The 23,467-nt window shown below is 36.0% G+C and overlaps 1 protein-coding gene across 1 annotated transcript in view; it reads right to left on the reverse strand.

Annotated features, from left to right (window-relative positions):
• DNM1L (dynamin 1-like) overlaps window positions 1–23,467 on the reverse strand; it is a gene marked incomplete at its 3' end in the record, with an annotated part of 29,062 nt that overhangs the window by 204 nt on the left and 5,391 nt on the right. The window contains exons 2-15 of the mRNA XM_009995211.1: window positions 22,457–22,604; window positions 15,345–15,391; window positions 14,177–14,248; window positions 13,539–13,625; window positions 12,583–12,745; window positions 10,524–10,644; window positions 9,778–9,909; window positions 9,280–9,486; window positions 8,050–8,170; window positions 7,161–7,316; window positions 6,961–7,050; window positions 5,896–5,988; window positions 4,299–4,355; window positions 543–713 (exon numbers count right to left, since the gene is read on the reverse strand). Coding sequence (XP_009993513.1) covers window positions 543–713; window positions 4,299–4,355; window positions 5,896–5,988; window positions 6,961–7,050; window positions 7,161–7,316; window positions 8,050–8,170; window positions 9,280–9,486; window positions 9,778–9,909; window positions 10,524–10,644; window positions 12,583–12,745; window positions 13,539–13,625; window positions 14,177–14,248; window positions 15,345–15,391; window positions 22,457–22,604 — 1,665 coding nt within the window. The remainder of the gene's footprint in view (window positions 1–542; window positions 714–4,298; window positions 4,356–5,895; window positions 5,989–6,960; window positions 7,051–7,160; window positions 7,317–8,049; window positions 8,171–9,279; window positions 9,487–9,777; window positions 9,910–10,523; window positions 10,645–12,582; window positions 12,746–13,538; window positions 13,626–14,176; window positions 14,249–15,344; window positions 15,392–22,456; window positions 22,605–23,467) is intronic.

The following is a 23,467-nucleotide window of genomic DNA, read 5'->3' on the forward strand; positions in this document are numbered from 1 at the left end:
TTTCGTCTGATAGCTTGCTAAGTGTAACCTTTGAAGCAAGTTCTAATATTTAAAAAATAAAATTAGATATACATCAAAATCCAGATTTATGAAAGAAAGGTCAGAAGGCACCATTACTACATTTAAGAAAAACAACAAACCTCACTTAAGGAACTAAGCTCTTCAACACTTTTAGGATATCCACCTTTTTTAACTTAAGTGGTTTTTGTCTTAAATCTCTTTTCTTGTAATATAAAAATGCCAACTTCAGAGGAAAAGAGCAGGAATTTATTTCAGTCGAGACATGAGCTAAGATTTGTTTCTGAAGAAAGAGCAATCTAGGCAAGAAGTTCACTTTCACAGGCTGAAACCAGCATGGGGAAGGATGAGGGACAGGGCAAGCAGGAAGGCAGAAAAGACTAAGTAGATCTCTATGTCTCTACAGTAGCAATTATTTACTAAGATACCATATATTAGTAGTAAAGTTACAAGACCTGGAATTCAGATGTTTTCTTTTCTAAGCCTAAACTTTAAAGAAGTAGTAATTGTCTTTCATAACTCACCACATCTAATAGATTTACAGCATGCCCTTTTTGAGGACTAGCAGGTAGGGGGGCTGCAGCTGGCTTGGATTTTTCCTCTGCCAAAACCTCTTCCACTTTAGAAGGTTTCAGCATTCCTCTCCAGTTGCCTGTTCCAGACTCCTGAGACATATCTCCCACTCCAGAAGCAGCCTGCACAAACAGCACAATGAAGAAGCATTGGAGAGTTAGAATTTTGGCACTGTAAAGCAGAATCTGATTAAACCTACTGTTACTGGGCTATTGATAAGACTTACTATAAATGAGATTTTTTTGTATGTATATTCTCTTTGTTTTCTTCATGTTCTCCACCTTTGTTCTTCCTTTGCTGCTTACAGCTTACACAAAGTACCAGTAAAATAAAACCTTCTAAAACTCATATTCTTCCTAATAATGGTGTGAAATGTCTCCTAAAAGCTCCCCAGCATTTTACGTGTCTACAAATCATTTCTGAAATATGAAACGGTCTTCTAAATTCTTTAGCTTTTACCATACAGCCTTGGAGCAATACAACCTACACTATCAGGATCATTCTGAAAGTATGAAGGTCACTACAGCTCTTTGAAAACCTGAATTTAAATTAATTGATATTTTACTGAAATAGTACCTGAAGTTTCTTACAGTAACAGCTAAGTAATATGCACATTTATGTTCCAGGTAGCAAAGCTATGCACATATTTGAGCTGCCAGACCTCAATTTGCAGAAGGTTTTTTTTTGGTAACAAAATTAAAATCTCCATCGTCTGGAAGTGAAGATCAGAGTTTCTGGGAAGTTCAGAGAAAGAATGTTCTCCTGAGAAAAGGATGGGAGTTGGTGGAGGCACTGTCCATGGAGGCATTCAAAAAATGGCTAGACGTGGTGCTTTGAGATATGGTTTAGTCGTCACAGGGGTGTAGGCCTGACGGTTGGACTTGATGATCTTGAAGGTCTTTTCCAACCTTAGTGCTTCTGTGATTTTGGAACACCCAACTACTAAATATTAGGAATCACTGGACAAAAGAAATACTACTTGGTGATACCTACCACATGTAAAATTAATATTTTTTTTAAAGACAGTATTTTTTGATGTGGAACAGTGGTAATTTTTACTTTGTACCTTTCCATAAGGCTAGTATCTATTGTATTTACTACTGTGCTTCAAAATCAATTACTGTCTGAAAAATATTCAAGGCACTGAACTACTACTACTTTTGCCTTGTTGCAGATATAGGGGAAAATAAGCTAAATTTATCTACTGTGTTTACAATTAAAACAACTCCAGCCCAATCCTGAGTCTAAAGGAAGAGTAAGAAACAAAACACAGCAAGTAGAATACCAACAGCTACATACTAGAAGGAAAGCCAGCTAAACTGCGCATGTCAGAAATAGTATTAAAATTGCACACCTATTCAGAGGTGCTGTAAAAAAACACACTATAGGAATTCAAATCAACCTCTGCTAATAAGAAGAACAATTACTGAGGAAAGCTCCATAACATTATTTCTGATTGCAAGAACTATTTAAAATGGCAAAAATCCCTATGCCACTCTCATTCACTTCTACTGTAGAACCTACTCAATCTCCAAAATAGTTTCAGAAGCAAAGCTACATTGTTTCACAGGAAAACATGTTGAGTATGTAGCATCCAATAAAGTACAGGTTTTGTGGGAAGCCACAAATTAAACCAAGTTGGGCAGCTTCCTGCTACTTTACAAGTTATAACAGTATCCTCACAGTAGCTTTTAATTTCTTTTCAATGTTTGAGGCATATCAGAACCTCTAAAGCTCTGATGAAAAGAATAGTTAAAATTCTCCTACTGGCTAGATTTTGACTTCAACTACTTCGTTCAGCACAGAAATGGCAGCTTTGCGCTAGAAGCTGAAAGCAATGAAGCAGAAAGCCTGAGTCCTCTTGGTATTCCTGATACACAAACTTGTGACTACCCAGCTTTTCTGACTCCAAGTGAAAGCAATTAGCAAAAAATTACAGTAACGAGCTGTTATTTTAGTATGAGGGACAGAAACCACTGCAGAACACAGTTAACAAACAGAAGTAAACCAGGGATTGAACAATTATGTAAAATAACAAAAAGGAGGTTCAGTTTGTACAGAGCCTATAAAGATTCCTTGCAGGAAGCAGGAAACTCACATACTTAGCTTATCTTTTGTCCTCTTTTTTTAACTGTCAACACATTGAAAACATGCATTTTAACAACCATGCTGAACACTTTTGATTACAGTACTGTTACACCAAACAACTACTGACTACAGCTGGAGGCAAATTATGCTGCAGACTTGCACCACAATGTAATGCAACCGAGAGTTCAAACAGAAAGCAGTGACTCTGCCACCTAATGGCACATCCTTACCTGCCACTGCACGCGCTAAAATCAGGAATGTCAAGTAGTCGGCACTCTGTAGGGAATACTGTGCCAGTGACACACAGAGCACTAAATACTAACTGCTTTCTGTGTTATCTGCGGTGCACCACAACAGAAACGTACATGCAGTGCTTATAGGAAAAATCAAGACAGACCTTGCCATCAGCCTCAGCAGAAGCAGCAGTAACAGTCTCCTGGGAAGCAGGTGCCAATGCACCTGGTGGTTTAGTAGACTAAGGAAGGTAAAAAATGCAGGGAGGGGGGAAAAAAAAAAATTTCAACTGAAGACCACCAAATCTGCCTAGCAAATTTCACACTTTTACCTACTAGCATCTTTAAAAATCAAGGAAAGAAAGTATTTTGAATTTGGAAGGAAAACAGTAATACAAGCAGAAGGGAAAAAACCCCAAGCATCTCCAAGACAGTCAATACTTTTGTCTTCAACTCTATTTCAGTTCCTACACTCATGATATAAATATGAAGTCAATAAAAAGAAGGATCAAAGAGCACTGAAAGCAATCTCTAGATAGCTATCTTAAATTCTCAGTTTATCCATTGGCTGCCTTCTACTAATTAAAGGCAGTAATATCAAATCCATTGTGCGACTGTCACCTTTTGTCCCAACAAACGTAATGCATCTATTTCTATCACCTGTAGTAACTGTTGTTACAACCTGTGAGGAGCTTACTATATTCTTTATATTTGGATTATAAATATTTCATATAATACTAAATACCTGTCTAAAATTCCAGCTGATTGTCAGACTAGTCATTTCTACAGCTAGGGAGTGTTTTCTATGACACTTGGTTCTTCCATCCATGTACTTACTTGCCATTGAACAAATCCCAAAACCTGGTAAAAATAAGCAAGCTCTGGAGACAGAATATATTACTGGATTATGATGATTAACTGAAAGTGGCACCTCCATCATCTTGCCCAAAAGAAAGCAAGATGGCAATAAATGGCAGTTTTAAGAGTGACTTAAAAAGTCACTATGTTGGCACACAGAATATTGGTTATGTTTGGAAATCAGCATCTCAGACATAAATTTAAGAATGCAAGTTCAGACTCCATCTTTAACATCTGCAAGCATGTTAAGCCTTACCTCAGATGACATCTAACTACTAAGTGTAATATTAATGTAAAGTTATAGGCAAGTCTTCAGAAATCACAGATTTAAAACCTGCCCAAAACTGTATCTTTGGAAGAACTTACCATTTCACTTCTATCTTACAAAATTGGAATAAAAAAGTCAACACCTGGAAGCTCCCAAGACTGTTAACTAGGGTAGGGTATCAAAGTTTCCATCGGTTTGATTCAATCAAAGGAGAATGCATTAAACTTTAAATGAACCAGTAAAAATCAGCATTTTCTTACCTTGTCTCTTGGCACAGCAGAAGGCAATTCCCGGGCTAACCTGTTACGCCTTTGTTCCTTTAAAAACAATCCAGCAAGACCTCAATTATGTATTACTCTGTATCAACACATATTTTACAGATTACTTACATTTTAGAGACAAACACTAGTAATTTCATCTTATCCAGTACTATGTATTCATACTATGATACTATGAAAACTTCAATTATTTGAATGAAACGACTCCGATTACCTGATCAGAAGTAAATTCTTTATATAATTTTTTTTGCAACACACTCCATAATCAAAACCAGAGCCTCTAAAAAACAAGATCAAAGCTACACAGTTTGGCTCAGCATATATACCCTACAGCCCTTATTAAAATTTCAATCTTCAAAGTAATCTACAAGGATTTGATTCTTTGGCCAGAAGGGTTAACTATGATTAGTCCAAAAGGAAGGAAGAGGCAGCAGAATTCACTTTATAGCAAAACAGAATTTAAAACAATCAGAACAAACAAAGATCCGATTTTTCTTAAAATTAAGAATTGATTGTCCACTGAATGAGGATAAGATGTTTTACAAGTTTTGTTTCTTCAAAAATTTCAATGTCCTGTTCAAGAAAACATTGGGAAAGAACTAAGTTTAAGTAACATACGATAATACAATAATCCCTATGTTCAACTTTGCGAAGTCCTAATTGTTGTACTCATAGCAGTTTGCACACATGTTGTTTCTGAACTAGAGTCAAGAGCAGTCTACCAAGACAAATTCAATTGCATACCCAGTCAATACAAAATTTATGTATAGAAGTAAAAAATTGGAACTAAAGAGCAGAAATGATAACATAAGCATTTAAGAAAAGAACACTACTATAAAAGAGAATGCATTGGATAAGCAGGGGAACACAAGAATATTACCGAGCTCCTAGCCAGATGGAAGTACTGCAGCAAAATCAGATTGCAAAAAAGAATTGAACACATCAGTTGTAGAGCAACTGGTACTACAGGATGGTAACAGCAACAAGTATTATCAATCAAAACTGGGCTTGAAAAACAGAAAGACCATTTCAATGGTAAAAGGTTTATGGGAGACTGATGGAGAAAATTGTCTTAGGGAGACTGAAGCATGGTAAAACAGACACAAAAATAATGCCAGAAAGAAGCAGAATTTAGAATTTGGATAAAGACCACTTGTATTATCCTTTCAGGAATGACAGGAACATTATAGCTATTGATACATTGTCAGAGACAAAATGGAGTTACATCAGCATTAAACAGTATCTCACAACTATCTAAAAGTTTCTCTTTCAAAAATTGTATTTAATAGCCAATACTCAACTAGGCGCTCACCTTGTTTTCCAGATAGAAATACAAGCAGAATTGTTTTTAGTGAAATATCAACCACTGTTCTTGAATGTAATAGGCAACATAAATCTAACAAGTCAGCAGATCACAAGATAAAACTATACAGCTTATTTGCAATATATCACATTTTTATACTTAAAAATGTAGAACCCTGCTTAAATGAAAGCAATTAAAGCATTTGGGTTTTTACCAATTATTTAGGCCTTCACTTAAAGGAGTCAAAAGACTTTTTAAGAGACTGCATTTTCTTACCTCTATGTTGTTATTCATTAAACCACAGGCATCAGCAAAGTCTGGATGTTTGGTATTGATATAGGCTAACTCAATGGCCACTAGATTGTGAACCTGCAATACATCATCATTCACAATTCAAAAATTCAGCAAGTAAATGTAATGCTAGTAAAGAGCAATGACCTACTATGCTTAAAAGCACAGTCTAAAAGTCCATACAAAAGACCATTCTTAATAGCCCAAAGACAATAAAGTTCTGATGCAGAAGGCAAGAAGGGAATCCATTCATTGCAGAGCAATCAGACCTTTAGCCATTTTGGATGCTACACCAGTTTAACTTGTTAGCTTTATCAACTAATGCCTCTCCAGCACTGAATAAACGAAATCCAGCAACTTAAAGAGTGTAAGCTATGTAGCAATGAAATGAGCTATATAGACAATCTACAGCCACAAGCCACATGTGAGCCAGTGAGAGATGGCTCACTATGGGGGATAGTAAGCATACTGAACAACTTTTGCTTTTCACATCAAACATATGCCAAGTCAATAACTGAAACACTTTGCTTCCCCCAAAAAAGCAGTCTGAAGCAGACTTTTATATTAAATCACATTTACTCAAAGCGAGAAGTTGAATTTTAGTTCTCGCTAGCTAAAAAGCAATATAAGCAAACCCAACGTTTTATGCTCATTTTATCTCCAAAACACACAGAATATAGACTAGAACTTCATTTTCATAATTGCATCCCAAAGTCTACAATAAATGCACAGCTTCTGTTACAAGAGAGCAAAATCATCATCAGAAAGACTAGAAAACTTTAAATCTAAATCTTAGTAAAAGTCTTCTTAGGACATTAAAACATGGGGGACAATAAGCCAAAGAGGATTTCCCCTAATTCTTTACGTACCTATCTTCTCATATAGAAGTTTAAAACTATCTAGAAATTGAATACCTAGCTATCTAACAAATACAAGTTAAGATTCCTTCAATAGTTAGGATTCCTGACATAACAGTGCAAATAGAAGCATCAAGAAAGACTCCAGAAAAACACACTTTTTCCAGCAGAATTATAATAGGCGGATGATTACCATTTCATTTGTGACAGGAAGTCTCCTACGCAGAAGACAGGTTACTACTTCAACTATGGCATCGTGCAGTTTAGGAAATCTCAGTAATTCCTAAAAAGAAACCCAAAATTTACTGATGAGACTTCCAGAATATTTAGGGAAGTGAGGGGAGGGGAAAAGCCAAATAATTACAAGCCTAATTCTAAAACGTGCATTTTTACCTGTGTACTGTAATTGCTACAGTGCTGGATAATTCTCTGCATTTCTTCATGAACTAGCTCCACGCAGCGCAAGCTTGGTTCTTCTAAACGTTTGATCTGCCTTTTTACCAGTAATTCAAACGAAACTTCGGGAACAAACAAGGCAGGACGGGGACCCTAGTTCAAAAGAAGGGAAAAACTGTTAAATTGTGTATTAAAACAATATCCATCTCTAGGAAGTAGTATTCTAGGAAGTAGTATTTGATGAAGTCCAGAATAAATCAGTTCACAGTGCTCACCCAAAAGAGCTCTCAGAACAGGTCTTAGAAGTAAAATATTACAAGAATATTTAAAAGCTATAAAATAGGAAGTTAGTACCTTTAAGACAAAATGTGTTAAACAATTATTAACCAGTGTCCTTACAGAATATTGAAAATTTCTACCTACTAATGTCACTCTAGGCATACAACTATAAAAAATTATTTTCACCTTTGTGGATCCAACTTTAAATTAAATTTGTTATAAGGGCAAAGATATTCTCTTCCTAAGTTCAGAGAGAAGAGTTGCCACTATTTAGAAGAATTCTATTTATGACCATACAGACCAGTGCTTTCACAGTCTCAGGTGTACAATTCTTACTGGAAAGTAGGTGGGTTTTCTGTTAAGTAGAATCATAATACAGTGTCATTAATTCACAATGTTTAGGAGAATTCTATTTATGACCATACAGACCAGTGCTTAGCTATAGAGAAAAACATTTCTAGATGATTATTAGGATTTAGTCTCTTCACATTAACTCATTCAGCTGAGATAATTAGTTCACAAGACTGAAGGAGAACAAATTTGTCAAAAATTGGTCACAGAACCCAATATATCGTATCAACACTTAGGAGTACAGAACAACACTCACAGTAGCATTTCTAATGGCAGTGAGAATATCAATTGTGTTAAGGCCTCCCAGTGGGTCAACAGATTCTAAAGTTCTTCCAAAGGTCTCATGAAAAATATAACAAATTCTGGCTCCACCGCATCTGGAAATCAAAATAGTAACTGAAGTAATAAACAAGAAAAAAAAGCTGTCATTGCATTTTTTTACAGTGACTTGAATTCAAACATATCCCCACATCCCCCCTGGATGAAAGGATAGAGTGTATCCTCAGCAAGTTTGTTGATGATACAAAGCTGGGAGGATTGTCTGATACAACTGAAGGCTGTGCAGCCATTCAGTGAGATAGAGACAGACTGGAGAGCTGGGCAAAGATGAACCTAATGAGGTTCAACAAGACTAAGTATAGAGTCCTGCACCTGGGGAGAAAAAACACCATGCAACAATACAGATTAGGGGTTGACCTGCTAGAAAGCAGCCCCATGGAGAAGGACCTTGGGGTCCTGGTAGACAAGTTATCCATGGGGTAGCAGTGTGCTCTTGTGGCCAAGAGAGCCAATACTATCCTGGGATGTATTAAGAACAGTGTGGCCAGCAGGTCAAGGGAGTTTCTCCTACCCTGCTACTCTGCCCTAGTAAGACCACATCTGGAGTATTGTGTCCAGTTCTGGGCTTCCCAGTTCAAGAGGGACATGGATATGCTGGAGAGAGTCCAACAGAGGGCTACAAGGATGATTAAGGGACTTAGAACACCTGTCCTACAAGGAAAGGCTAAGAGACCTGGGGCTGTTTAGTTTTGAGAAAAAAAGACTGAGGGGACCTCATTAATGTCTATAAATATCTGAAGGATGGATGTCAAGAAAGGGCCAGTCCAGTCCAGTGGTGTCCTGTGATAGGATGAGGGGAAATGATGCCAAGCTACAACACAGGAAGTTCCACCTCAACATGAGAAAAAACTTCTTTACTGTGAGAGTGATGGAGCACTGGGACAGGCTGCCCAGAGAGTTTGTGGAGTCTCCTTCTCTGAAGACTTTCTAGACCCATCTGGACACATTCCTGTGTGATCTGCCCTAAGTGCTCCTGCTGCAGCAGAAGGATTGGACTTGATGACATTCAGAGGTCCCTTCCAACCCCTGTAATTCTATGCTTTTTGAGTATGTTATGCTCTAGTGTAGTACTACTGCAAATGAAAGTAAGCAAGAGCCACCGCTCTAACTGCTCATTCGATATTCTAAAGAACCATTTGGTACTTACAGTTCTGAAGTCTCTATGTACTTTGCTGTTCCTTCAATAGTGTTACAATATTCTGTGGCAAACTTGGTAATAAGCTGCAATAAAGTGGCACTTTTATCCTCAACAGGTTCCCCATAGCTGTTTAGTAGAGACTGGTATTGAGCAGCTAAAACATTGATTCTGGTTTTCAGTTCTGGCAAGCAATCCCTGATATGATGCATCAGAAGTCTAAAAACAGAAAACAGTCCCTCATCAGAAGGGAAGAAAAGTTTCAGCTTTATCATCTCTATCAAAACAGAAAAGAGACAGAAAATAATCACCAAAGGAAAACATTTACTCAGGATGATTACAGTAAATTCAGAAACTGAATTTGCAACCAGTTTTCCTTAATGTATCACTGTACAGCACCACAAGATAAAGGAAAAGTAAAAATAAATGTTTACACGTATTTCCAACACACCAATTTATATTTTAAAGTATCTTTAAAAGCACACATTTATTTTATGTTATATGTAATACCTGTTCAGTGTTCTGGCAAGATATTTGGTTCCATTTCGATTGGCTAAGGAAGGATACTTCTTTTGAAGAAAACCATATTCATCACGAATGGAATCGGCTACACTCTTCTTATTGTTAATATCCAACTGACTCCTGAAGTTAAAAGGTGAGAGTTAAACACTTGTTAATAGATGTAAAGTAAAAATAATTTGGTTTTCTTCTTTTCTGGACAGGATGCCTAACAGCTGGATTTTGCTTAACACACATAACATCTTTGTTAGACAATAAAGGGTTTTATTTGTTGTTCCATGCAGCATATTCAACAAATCAGTATGAGTAGCAGCTGTACAGAAGCTAAGCAATGCTATTATGAATACTACAGAGATTTGGCCTAGCTAATGCAAAAAAAAAAGTGAACAGTACTATAGCCATATACAGTGAGAACTAAGACAAATGAGATCTGTACTGGATCGGTGCTAACGTGAACAGAAGCATCCCCCAAGTTAAAAAAACAACAGCAGAAAGAAGTGACACTATAGTTATTTTAGAAGTGCCCCTATTCCTTTCTAAATTAGCAGTTGGATGAGTGGACAAAGAACACACAGGCTCTAGAAAGGTGAGCAACAAGCTTCTTTCTTGCTTATTCAGAAGTTTATTTCAACATTAGCTCACCTTACTCTTAAAACCATATTCATGGTAAAATAAGTTGAAAGCCTTACTTCATATTAACATGGTTTTAAAAACAGCATCAATGCACCCAGACAGACCTGTTCACTACTCCAATGATGCCAAGTTTGACTGGAATCACTCTTCCCATGAGCACATCCATAGCATCAGTGCCAGCATCCATGAGATCTAGCTTTGTGATAACAGCAAGGGTTCTCCGACCTACCGAAAGGAAAATTCACTCACATGGATGTTTTGTCTTGACCAGGGTAGCTGAAACTCGGAATTCAGAAAGTTCCTCAGACAACTGCATGGAGTTTAATACTGCAAAGCAGCAAGGACTAGTGCAAGAACATGGTTTTAGTCTATCTGGAGCTCCTTATTAACAGGAATATAAAAAAGTATTTGGCAGGTACTGCTCCCCACACAGATCTGGTTAAAGAAGAAGGTTTAGGCACCAAGGCACCATGCAGTTTGAAATTATAGTCACTACTGATTACAACAAACATTTCTGCATACTACATAAAGTTAGAAATGTTACTAAACACTTGTAGAGAAGAGTAAGGGGACTCAGAAGAATGAGTGGACTGAACTTATTTCTAGCATATGTGTAGGACCAGATGTAATGGTCTTTAAAATACAGTTCCAACCAGATTGCCACTACCCACTGGAGAAACTGCTCTAGGAAGCAACAGGCCAAATTCCAGCAAAGAGCATCAAACGCACAGCTGAAAGCCCCAAGAGACTGAATAGCTTGAAATCCACCTACAGAAGAAGCCTTAGTGGATTTAATTTTGCTAGTAAAATACATTCTTATTGAATATGTGACTGAATGTTTTCTGAATTAAAACTAAGCTTCATATTGGACACTGTGAAGGGAAAAGTTACCTACATTCACTAAATAGGTAAATACTGTACATCTAAACAGGTAGGCTAACATGCACAGGATTTGCCTGGGACTTTAATATCTTCTGTGATCCTTGGTCTGAAAAAAACATGGCAAGAACTTTTCTTTAACACGTAACACACTTTTCAAGTCTGAAAATAAACCAGTACCTCAGCAAAATCAGTAGTTTCTTAGGTCCTGAAACTTTCACAAGAATGCAAGGCAAAGAGTCTACCTACTGTAGTACTTCAAGTTCTCATTTCATACAAGTTCTCATTCCTACAGAATCTGCAACATGACCTGCCACTATGGATCTTTAAGATTCAGAATTTTGGGAAGTGATCCAAGTCACAGCTGATTGTTTTCAGAGGAGCAAATTAAAATGAAATGGTCTGCTGCCTTGTACCAGGAAAATTTGACTCAGAAGCCTGCCAGGAAAAGAGGTTCTCCCTCGAGGTTGTGTGTCTGTAAAACCCATAAAGGCTTAGACAGACAGACCAAAGCAGGCAAATTTGAAAACAATCAGGAAATGTTATACTTCATGGGAAGAAAATTTTGAGGGAAAAGCGTATCGACACCAAATATTAGTCTAATTTCAGTATATTTATTTTCCAACTATATGCTTCCAAATCACACACCGCCAATTATTACTGATAGGACTTCCCATAAACAAGGAACAGGCACCAAGAGGCTTCAGATCTGTTTTGAAATCATTACGTAAATATGAAATGATAAACCTCTTTAGATTAAATCAAACCAGTCAGTTCTGTCTCATAACTACATGGCACCAAAATGGATACTGACAGTATATATTAATTTTGTTCTTACTAAAGGTCATCAAACTAACAGCTGGACAGTCAATTACTAGCTGCAGGATGGCATATTTTCTCTACTAAAGGAGACAACATTGGACAATAAAGCATTATGTCATCCTAACAGACCACTATAAATTACTAAAAATCTCAACCCCCCCCCCAAGACTCTATAATGCCATTTTGCTGCTCTGGTATTAGAAGGGACTCCTATGACTACTAAAACAGTTATCTGGCCTGTTCATAAACCAGAAATCTATTGGATATTGGTTCATCACAGCATTCTCTGAGTTGCAGAGACTACAGAAGGAAGTCCTTAAGCAAACATAATAATTGTACTTTCTAAGAAATTCAGTGACATTAGGCTTTCTTGCAACTTTTTGCCCGAAGTTCAGCTTTATTTTAGGATTTAAGTTTTAAAAAGAAGCTGAATTACAAGATCCAGTTTCTCTTGCTGCTTACCATCTGGATCCACCTCCCGTGCAATTTTAAGTGCTTCTGAAGTGGCCATGTCTGTGTTAGCAGCTGTAACTGCCAGAATGATTGAATTTGGGTTGCTGATGAACTGAAGGATTAGCTCTCTTATTTGAAGTTCAATGTCCTTAGGCTGATCACCTACAGGCACCTAGGAAAAAAAAAACACCAGAACTGTTTAAAATTTTCTATTTATGCTTATGTAAGACCACTCATCGGAAGCTCATACCCTATACCACAATACAGGATAAAGTTTTCCAGCCCTGTCCTTCCCCCTTCATGAACAAAAACAAAAGGAAAATATTGAAAAGTATCAAGGTCAAAACTACTCTTTTAGAAATACAAATCAATTTAAATTATTTGATACTTTTGTCTAGAAGACCTGGCATCCAAGAACCATCTGCACAACTGGCACAGTGGGATATGAATGTGTGCACGGGCATGGAAGGAAGTAATCTGGTCATCTTAATGCCACAGAAAATTATTCAGGATAAAATCTGAACAAAGAGGAACTAAACATTTCTTCCAGTGTATTCTCACTTCCTACAACTTCTTACGCAACATACATAGAGCAACTTCTGGAGAAGCAATGGAGAGAACACTTTCAAACTTATAAACTACCCATCTACCTGCAGGTGCAACTTTGAAACTTCAAGTGCTATCTCTTCTATGGAAAAGCACATGCAGCTTGCACAATGCTTCCAGTCCCTCAGCTGTACATAGAAAGAACTTAAATAGATCTACCTCTTAAAACAGTGAAGAGCACCAGAAAACAAATATTACACAAGAAGTTGGTGATATCTCAAATGTGTATAACCAGCTACTTAACCTGAGGAAAGCTTTTTATCTAAGACTACAGAATAATGCCAAAGAGTGAACATACACTCCGTAATTCCAAACACACTGCTCTCAATGACTCAGAAGAGAAGCATTCTACATCTTACCTTTGTCATTCCAGGTAAATCCACAAGAGTCAGATTTACAACATTAGCAGAAAATATCTTAAGATGAATAGGTTCTGGACTGATTCCCTAGAAATAGGTTAATAATAAAAATTAATCACTGCACTGGATTATTTAAATGTACCCCTTTGAAAGCCAAAAGCTATAGTTTCAAATGAGAAAAACTTTACTCCATCATACACCTTGCAACTACTCAGTGATTAAAAAAAAGCCAGCCACATGTGTCAACCAACTCCACTGTCTTTGGAGGCAGGCCCCTTTCCCTCTCAATATAATGGATAAAAGCTTTTATATTCCAGAAATTACATAGATGCACAAGAATAGAACACTTGATTTTATAATTACACAAAGCTTTGTATGTGGAAAAATGGAAAAAAGATTAATCAAAGTTTATTTCTTGCACTATTATTATGGAAGCTTTTAAGTAGAGTAACAACAACTATCTGCATTTTCTGAAACCTAAAGTCATTTATCCCAAAACTCAGTGAAAAAATTGCATTATTGCATTCTTCCTTATCATAGTTCAGTGATTTTCACTTTTAGCTGCCAAAACTGTTTAAGAAAGGTTTAAGCAGCAAGAGAATCTACAGCAAGACAAATATGGACAGTGCAACATTTACCTTATTATTTCCTGAAATTCTCTCTGTTTCATTTTCTATTTCCTGACGTATTTCATCAAAATCTGTATAGATCTGAGGTATGGAAGGATAAAAAAAATGTTTTCAATAAAATAAGGCAGCACACATTCACATAATTGAAAAATAATGCTACCTTCTCCAAGAAACATTGAAAAACTATGTATACAGAAGGTGAGAGAAAGTAAGAATTTCTATTAGCCTGTAAGCTAATGCTAAAAGCAGTCAACAGTGCTAAAAGTTAAAGAAATATGAATCTTGGTATTTCATCTATTGATTAACACTGTGAGATGGCAGTTAGTAGCACTTATAACTCCATCAGACAAGGTATAAAATAGTGTTCGCCTAAAAAGAATTTCAAACACTTTATTTCACTTCTAACCTAGTTGCAATTCTTGGAAGCTAATAAACAACATGTAGCTTGAATCCCTTCTCATCTCAAAGAGGATGAAGAACAACGACAGTTTCACTTCAAAAAGTTTCCACTACTGTTAAACCTATTCTCCTTCCACCAATTCAAAATAACTTAGCACAGAGCTACCCTTGCACAGGTTCCCTCTGTATTCCTCTCTAGACTTCCTTCAATTTCTGGCACTGCCTAGGTCAGTAATGAACACTCAAATAATTCATCTGCCAACAAAAAGATTACTGTCTTCAAGTAGAGAATGACTTTGGCTCTCTTGTTGAAGCCCTAGGTCATCTCAGTTGCTGCTTCTCTCCCTTGATGAGCATTACTCTTCCTTCCTCTTCATAGCTTTCTAATATATCTCAGAAGTAGCCAGTTCTTACGTGTATTGAAATGGTTTGTGATTATATCTTTCTTGCCTTTGCAATTTCCATTTTAATTTTGCCAATGCAGAAAAAAGAATAATTAACGAATTAACACAAGAATTAAGATAAATACCTCATCAGAATCGATGACCCACACCACAGACAACAGGAAGTCTGTATCTTAAGTTAAAAAAATAAAAAAATGTTTCCAGAAGTTTTCTACTCGTATAAAGCAAAACAGAAAATCTTCAATACCCTGGCATATAGCCTAGTAGGTAGAATAATCTCCTTTTTTGGTAAGTCAAGGGAAGAGATGCATAATTAGGTACATATATGATAGCGTATTTATGACACTGCTACTGCATCATCAGAATAAACGTACCTTATTTTTGGTATGAAGAAATTTACCCCACTCTTCAGCATCTATCTCTGAAAAGCAAAGAATTGACATGAGGAAGATGTTTCAATGGCATTTTTCCAAGAACCTGTTTGTTGAAGACTACATGATTTTATTTTTTTTTTCAAGCAGCAATAGGAAAATTAGTCTACTTTCTACTGTTCTATGTTAAATAGCTCAGTACAGATCAATTAAAGATTCTGCTTATGATTCAGCTTATTTAAACATAGCATCTCATTACTTTTTAATGTCTCTTACACAAGGTCCACCTTCTTAATTGTGACTGAGCGAATCAGCTGTCTCACCATTTTTAGAAGTTATCTAGTCCATTAAATATCAACTTGCCACAGAAAACAGAAGAATTAATAACAGCAGCTTAAAAAAAAAAAAAATCTCTGAAAAAGAATCAAACAGCTTTTAGCATCTTTTCTTTTACCATGCAAGTGAGATCAAATCACAGCTGAAAGAAAAAGTTAGAAAAACCTGTTGAACCAAGCAAAAACAAAATAGATAAGAATTCTACGTAACAGTGAAGTCTTAGGAGAACATGTCTCTTGTTTCTTCCCAAATCTGTTAAGGACCAAACATTTTAACTCGTCAGCCTCCACTAATGTCCAGAATTACCTGGGGACTACTGAAGAGCAGTCCCAGAAACAGCAAAGGAGGTTTTTCCTGCTTCATAGTGCAGGGAGCAGTTTGAGTGACATTGCAAGATACTCACATCACCACAACTAAGATTCCAAGAATCACTAATAAGTTCCACTTGAAATTTTTAGTTTGTGGTCATTTCCTGTCTACTTCCAAATACAGCAATCTGTTCTAGAAGAATAGTGTACAACAAATCTGTCCATTTGGCAAACAAACTGCTTACCAACAATTAAGTCTTCTCTCAAAACATTTTTTTCTGCTCAAGTTGCATTTCAATATATCAATAAATAGAGAAATTTTTTTTAAGGATTTGGGAATTAGAAGTGCAGGAAATTCTATGAAGCAGCAACAGAAGGAAAGCAAAAAATCATCTCATTCTAATGCAATAAGGTCGGAAAACTAAAAATCAACCAAATCACAAGACTCAGCAAAATAATCTATCAACACAGTAGCCAAAGTGTAAAAGGAAAAGTGTAATCAACAATAAAGTGGCATGAAATGTATGCAGTTAGTGTACATAAGCATGCACTTTATGCGTAGGGAGAAAAAGCAAGTGGATAAAGGCAACCTTTAGAAAGGTGTCTTGGATTTTTCCATGTAGCAGGGTCTGCAGTTAAAGAGAAACAGCATTGAATGATATGTAAAAATTTAACCATATTTAATATAGCATTTTAGTAACTTTCTGTACCAGATTGTATTATAAAAATTACAAATGCATGCAGACAGGTGTATGCTATTCTACAATTGATGAGAATGAGTAACATATTAACAATATGCACAGATGTAAGATCTTAACTAAACACTGAAAAATTATGCATATTAATCAGATACTCTATACAACAGAGTTTACTTGATGATAACTTTATTGCTGTTCATCTAATTCCAACAGCTCACAATATCTGAGCACATAAACAGCACCATTAGGTTCTGCAAATCTGAACTTCTTTGGCAACATGTTTCTCATTATTTATTTATGGCAAGAACAAGAAACTGTCACTAGAAGGAATATTACTGTACAGGAAGGAAATCTGAGGTTGGCAGAGATCTTCCTAATGCTAATTTAAAAAAAAACAACAAACAACTATGGCAGTTCTGAGACAGATTTAAGAACAGACATCATTAGCTATCACCCTTCTCAAATTCTGATTTTCTCAAAATATTTATGGAAAACCCATTACAGAATACTTTTTCTTGAAGGCTTGATGAGTTTACACTATATCTTTATGTGATGCCAGTTAAGCACCGTAGAAATGCAAGAATCAAAACAAATTGGTGAAGACATTTTTGGCACATTCCTGTTTGGCATAAAATCCAAGCAGCACAGCAACCATCAATTCATCACTTTGGAAAGTCTAGTACATCTGGGGAGTTATTTATATGTCTTGCTCAGATGGGTTAGTTTGACCATCCCTGGAAATATGCAAACTTAAATGGACTGGAAAAAAAATAAACTACTTTACCCTTACTGTTCTGCAAGACATGAGCTATGAAAAAAAACATTGTTGCGAGGCAGCTTTTGTTTGCCTTGTTTGGTAAACAGTCAAAATTGCATACTGTCTCCAAAAGAAGTGCAAAAGGAAAGTGCTCATTAATTCTAGGTTATTAAGCAGGTTTAGTTTATTTACAGTTCAGAGGAAATAAAGCAGAATGTACATACAAGAAGAACTACATTATCTTCAAAATCATATTGCTCATCCTCTTAAAAACTGAATTTAAGAAAGTAAAAACAGGAATGAAGCCAGGAAGAAAAAGATTGAGGAAGACACTGCCTCCATTACATTTGAAAGCCATGGACCAAACACTCTCCCTTTATGTCCCTCCTACAAAGATCATGTCTCCCTAGAACACTGGTTTAGTCTTAAACTACTGGTTTTATGGTGGCATAGGAATCTGCAGCTAGGTACTAGGCTTAGTTCTATGTATAAATCAATGTTTTGTTTCAGTACATTTTATTATTTTTTTAAAATACATGTAAAAAAAAAAAAGATGTGTTCAAGTCAAAGGCATTGTGTTTAAACTTGTTAACATTAATGATCAAAAAAGAACCAAATTTTTTTTAAGCTTTTACAAGTCTCAAGTTTCCTTTGCTAAATATAACACAAGAGAAGATTGAAGCCATGATAAATGGCTTAGACTTAACCTCAGCCTTGGTGCATGTAAAAAAAAGAAAGAAACCAGACAGTTAAGGAATAAATACTCCTGAAGTGTACAGAAAAATCTCATCTGGACAAAGTATAAACTTTTAGAAATTTCATTTTATACAGCAGGGAAACTCTTGCTCCACTCTCTGAGGAAGTCTGTTCTTGCATACCTTTAATACTTGAGAAAATTTTCCCCATAGCTCTAATGTAATGCAAAAGTGTTTTTTAGGAAAGGAGGAAATATCTGCATTACTCATAATGCAAGGATGCTCAAGGCAAGGAGAAAATATTTTAATTAGCCTACATTCAATAGCCCAATGCTCTGATTCACATGTAGAACATTTTTTTTATTATTACTACTTTCACTTTCTGGAAGCTTTTCAGGCAAAACTTTCAGGACAAGTATTCTCCTGATTGCATTCAAGATTCAATGCTAGATAAAAGTCTGTAGAAGCAACATTTTGGTAATTAAAATATTAAGTATTACAGATCTTAAGAAATTATTACAGCAGCGGCTACTTAGAACAAACATCCTGCCTTTAAAAAACTATGTTCTGAATACAGCAACAGTCTTTTTGCTTTTCCGGCTTTTCACATCTTGGAGTGAGACCTTAAAGCTTTAATTAATATACTAGAAAACTAGATACAATTACAGTATTTTTCTCTGATCTGCCCTCCACCAAATTGTTACTTGTTATCTCCTAAACTGCAATGCTCCTTGAAGATGCTCAAATACAGTACAATGCTAAGTGACTCTAGTTATTCCTTTATCATTTCCGCTTTTCTAAAGCAGTAGAAATGTTCTTCATGCACAATGTCAGCACAACAAAGCTGTTCCGAGTCATAAAAGGCTACCACCATACGGGATTTCTTGCAGTGTGGCAACAAACACATCAAGAATTTTACCTGCTTTCCCAGCTTTTGAGTTTCCTTCTCAGCTCTAATTTCACAGTTCTTCAACCCAGAGGACTACCTTCTGAAACCTTTTTTTTTTCCCCCATTACCTCAGCATTTCCTAGCTCTCCTTCTCTAAATAAAAAAATCCAAGTTGTGAAAAAAATGTGCACGTCTTCCTGTATCTTGTACCATTTTTTCCATCTTTGATGCTACCTAGATGACAAGCTCTTTCTTCTGAAAGCTCTTTTTCTCTTCTTCTTCTACAAAGCTATGCACAAAGAAGCAGCTCACAGGTTGGGAGCTGGGCTAAAAGATCCATACTTTAAGTAGAGAGCAAAAAGCTGACAAAACAGTGTTGATCTAGCAAGCAACAGATCTGTATTAACTATATCTGTGTTCCATATCAATTCTGTCTGTTCAGAATTTCAATAATGTTCAGCTTCCTATGGACCACAAAAAAAACAATCTATGAACGTTTAGTAATTGACCATTCATACATACCTTCTTTTCCATTCCCTAGCAAATGGACCAGCTACCAGAAAATGTCTTAGCTACAAGGTCCATTTAATAATTCACAAGACCAGAGACAGTTCCCTCATAGACACTATTTCTCTTGCAATTTGATAAGAGAAAACCACAGTGTGGTACCACCACATCAAACACACTGTATGTGCTGAATCACTAGAGGTTAACAATAAACAGCAAAAACATGATGAGAACATTTCCTCCACACCAAATCACACATCTGTAGAATGTATCAGTCTGAAATACGACGTCATGAAATCATAGCACTTCATATTTAATGGAAAATTCAACTCTCTGCTATTGCCTGCCTATCTTGACTTATTGCAGTGACAACTGAAAGGGAATAGTATAACTCATCAGTGACTTTAAAGATCATTTCTGCTCTTCCTCAGTGTTGCATATTAGAAAATCAGAAGTTCAAAGGTCTGGCTGCAATTCTTTCCAACTATCTTTTCCATTGTGCTCCCCAGAATCAAATAAGAGATTTTATTTTTTTAAATAAAATATTAAAAATAAAACACAAAACAAACACACAAACCCAAACCTACCAACCAAAAACCCCAAACTCATATGAACTGATATTCTTTGGCAGCTCACATACAGCTACAGATGTCACAAGTTATTGGATAGGCACAATCTTTCCTTCATAGTCAGAAAGACAAGGTAATTCTCCATGTTTAAACAAATACCAGACAAATCCAAAGTGCTTTTATTAAAAAACAGGGAAGCTTTCTGGCTGCAAAGACTCAGAGGTAAAAGACAAGCTTCTAAGAACCACAGACTAGTACTTTTTTTAAAAGGATGTATTTCCACATAATACAAGTACATATCTAGAGCAAGCATTAGGATGGATAAAGGTGATATCACAAAACAGAGAAGACAAAACAAAGAGGCAGTTGCATAAAAGTATCGGTGCACACAGAGTTAATTATGAGCACATTCAGAAAGCAGCATGCCAAGACACGGTTATTTTCTTGTCCAATATTCAACTGGTAAAAAAAGAAACCTGTCACCTGGAGAATATTTTTTGCTGCAAGACTATGGATAGACTTTCCTCTGGGAAATTCCAAATGCATAATCAACCCTACCTCACCACCCACCTCATGACAAACCGAAATAGGACCTCTAATAGTGTAGTGACTTCTTACAATGTCAGACAGCATAGCCATGATAAGAGATTGCCAACTTTTTTTTCTTTTCAAGCTACTTGATCCCACCTTCTCAGATGTAACACCGCAATCTATATATGCTAAACCACATCAGTAAAAAAAAACATTTAGACCACAATTTGCCTGAATTTTAGACAAAGAGGTTTGAAATGCAATTCTTAAATCATAAAGGTTTGTCTGTTCTTACCAAACAAAATTATAGCATGACCATCTTACAGATTGTTTTCTAATTCATATTTAGCCCAACATCCTTATGCAATTATATAATTATCCCATTTTAAATGTAAAAATATGAAGCCCCAGATCAAATGCAACATACAACAGAAAGGTTCTGCATTGACTCAGAATATTCTAATTACAAAGCCATCTTTTATATCTGGGAAGTTGCAGAGAAAGACAAAATAGTATTTTATCCTATAGAACTCAGAATCAAAACATTCTGAAAAGTACTAGAAACTATATACTGCAAACTGCAAGTAACATAAAACCACATTTAAAGAGATCAAATGTGTAACTTCTAAAAGGTTGTCCAGAGACTCTCTGAACTGTTCACCTTTGGAGGTTTTCAAGACTTAACTGGATAAAGCCCTGAGCAACCTGGTCTTGAGTTCAGAGCTGGCCCTTTTTTGAGGTCAGACTAGAGACTTTACAAGATCATTTCCAAACTGAAACATCCTACAGTCTCTCACAATCTAGCACACTCTGGCTTGCACACTAAAAGTTCACAATTTTCATGAACCCAAATTGTATTCTTGGCTTGTGGCCATAATGAAAATTGGAGCTTAAATCTTTTAAACTGCACATATTAGTAACTATTCTTCAGAAACCAAGGGCTATAAATATTAAATGAGAACAAACACTGTAAAGAACTTCTAACACCTTGACTTACTATTGCTAGAAATAAATTCCAAAAACTTATAACACAATGAGAATTAATAATTATAGCCCAGAGTTGATCATGCCATCAAAATCCTGTGTATGTTTTACTGTGCCCATCAAAAATGCTAAGATTTATCTTACAATCAGAAGGTCAATATGCCCCTGTTGCTCTTTCATAAGTTCTAGAGCACTAGTTATCATAGTATGAGCATTGAAACTCCCAAAGAACACCTCAGATTACTTTCTTGATCTGCTGAAAGATCATACAACACTACAGAAGACACAAACTTCAAACTAGATAGATTCAGAATATTTAAAGTGCTGTATTTTATTTGCTTGGAATATCTCAGTGCAACCCAAAAAGGCAGCATCTGTAAGCTACAGAAGGTCACTATTAAGTTTTGTTTGTCTACTACAAGTTTGTTTTCATTTCTCCTTCTTCTGCTCTACTTAGACCTTATCAATTTCCTAACATCCTTCTAAAACAATCACATACTCATCCTCTCAAGGGAAGACTGTTTATACAGCAAATGAGTAGGGATAGAAAAACACAAGAAATTGTTATCTGCAGTCTAGACAACCATTATCATGAAACACTTTATTAGCCCTGTTAAAAAAGGAATGCCTAAAACATTGAAGATATTTTGAATATTCAAAAGATTTGGCTTTGTGGCATTTGCTAAATGGACAGAACAGACGCGACAACTGTTTTCTTCCAAGCACATTTTAAAAAGCACACTCAGGTTTTAATTTTACAATGATTTTCCAGTCAAATTAACAAGAATTATTAACAAGTCTCTTTTCTACTATGCAAAACATACTCTCGAATCACACTTACCATTTTCATCTCCAGCTGTTTTCCGACCATCCTCTGGGGAAACATGCACCAGCTGCAGAATGAGGGGTCTCCGCGTGACAACTCCAGTACCTCGCGGGAGCAGATCCCTCCCCACAAGACTTTCCAACACAGAACTCTTTCCACTGCTCTGAAAATTGGAATACAACTACATTATTTTCTTAGGCAACAAAATGCTTTAATGTTTTAGTTTTAGCTTCATCACTCCTGTAAAAACTGCTCTACTCTGTCTTCTGCTATATAGCACCCAAAAGAGTATCTGATATATGTTCTACTGCATCTAACACTGGTAACACACTGCATAGGCACTAAATGACACAATTCTGCTATAAACCAGTAAGTGTATTCAAAATTTTCATCTCTTCAGAAGCATTTCTGGAAAAAGAAAAATTTTCTTTATAACACTCAGTAGAAAACATAGAATTGCTTCTTGTGAAGTGCCTAACACGTCACTCTGTAGACTAAGGAATTTAGCCTTCTGTTAGTATTAACATGAGCTGGCCATGTTAATATTAACAGGAGCATTATGCAAAAAAAATATTAACTATGTACACTTGAGTACATTAAGCTTGTACAATCTTTTATTCCTTCCAGTTTGCTTTTTCAGTATTACGTATTACATCAGCTTCATAAATGCAGATATTGTTTTATGCTTTAAATATATAAACAGACAACATTTTCTATCTCTCGAGTTCTGTGTATATGTAAGTATTCAAAATTGAATTATTATGAGTATCTATCTACATAGTGACAAATTTTAAGAAATTGTGAAATACTTAAAGGCTATGAAACTACAAATTTGCTTTGACAGTCTACATTTAAAATGCTCTCCTGCAGTAGCACTTCTGAACAAAATGCAGAATTGGGCCACATGGTTGTATAAGCTGCTGTGAACACATGGATTTTGAGAATGATTCAAGACTACTACTGTGTTAAACAATAGACCCAGGTATGTTAGCAGTGTGTTTTGAAAATATGACCAGTAAGATTTTG

This window comes from Chaetura pelagica, unplaced genomic scaffold (assembly GCF_000747805.2).
Source record: "Chaetura pelagica isolate M959 unplaced genomic scaffold, ChaPel_1.0 scaffold343, whole genome shotgun sequence".
Taxonomy (NCBI): domain Eukaryota; kingdom Metazoa; phylum Chordata; class Aves; order Apodiformes; family Apodidae; genus Chaetura; species Chaetura pelagica.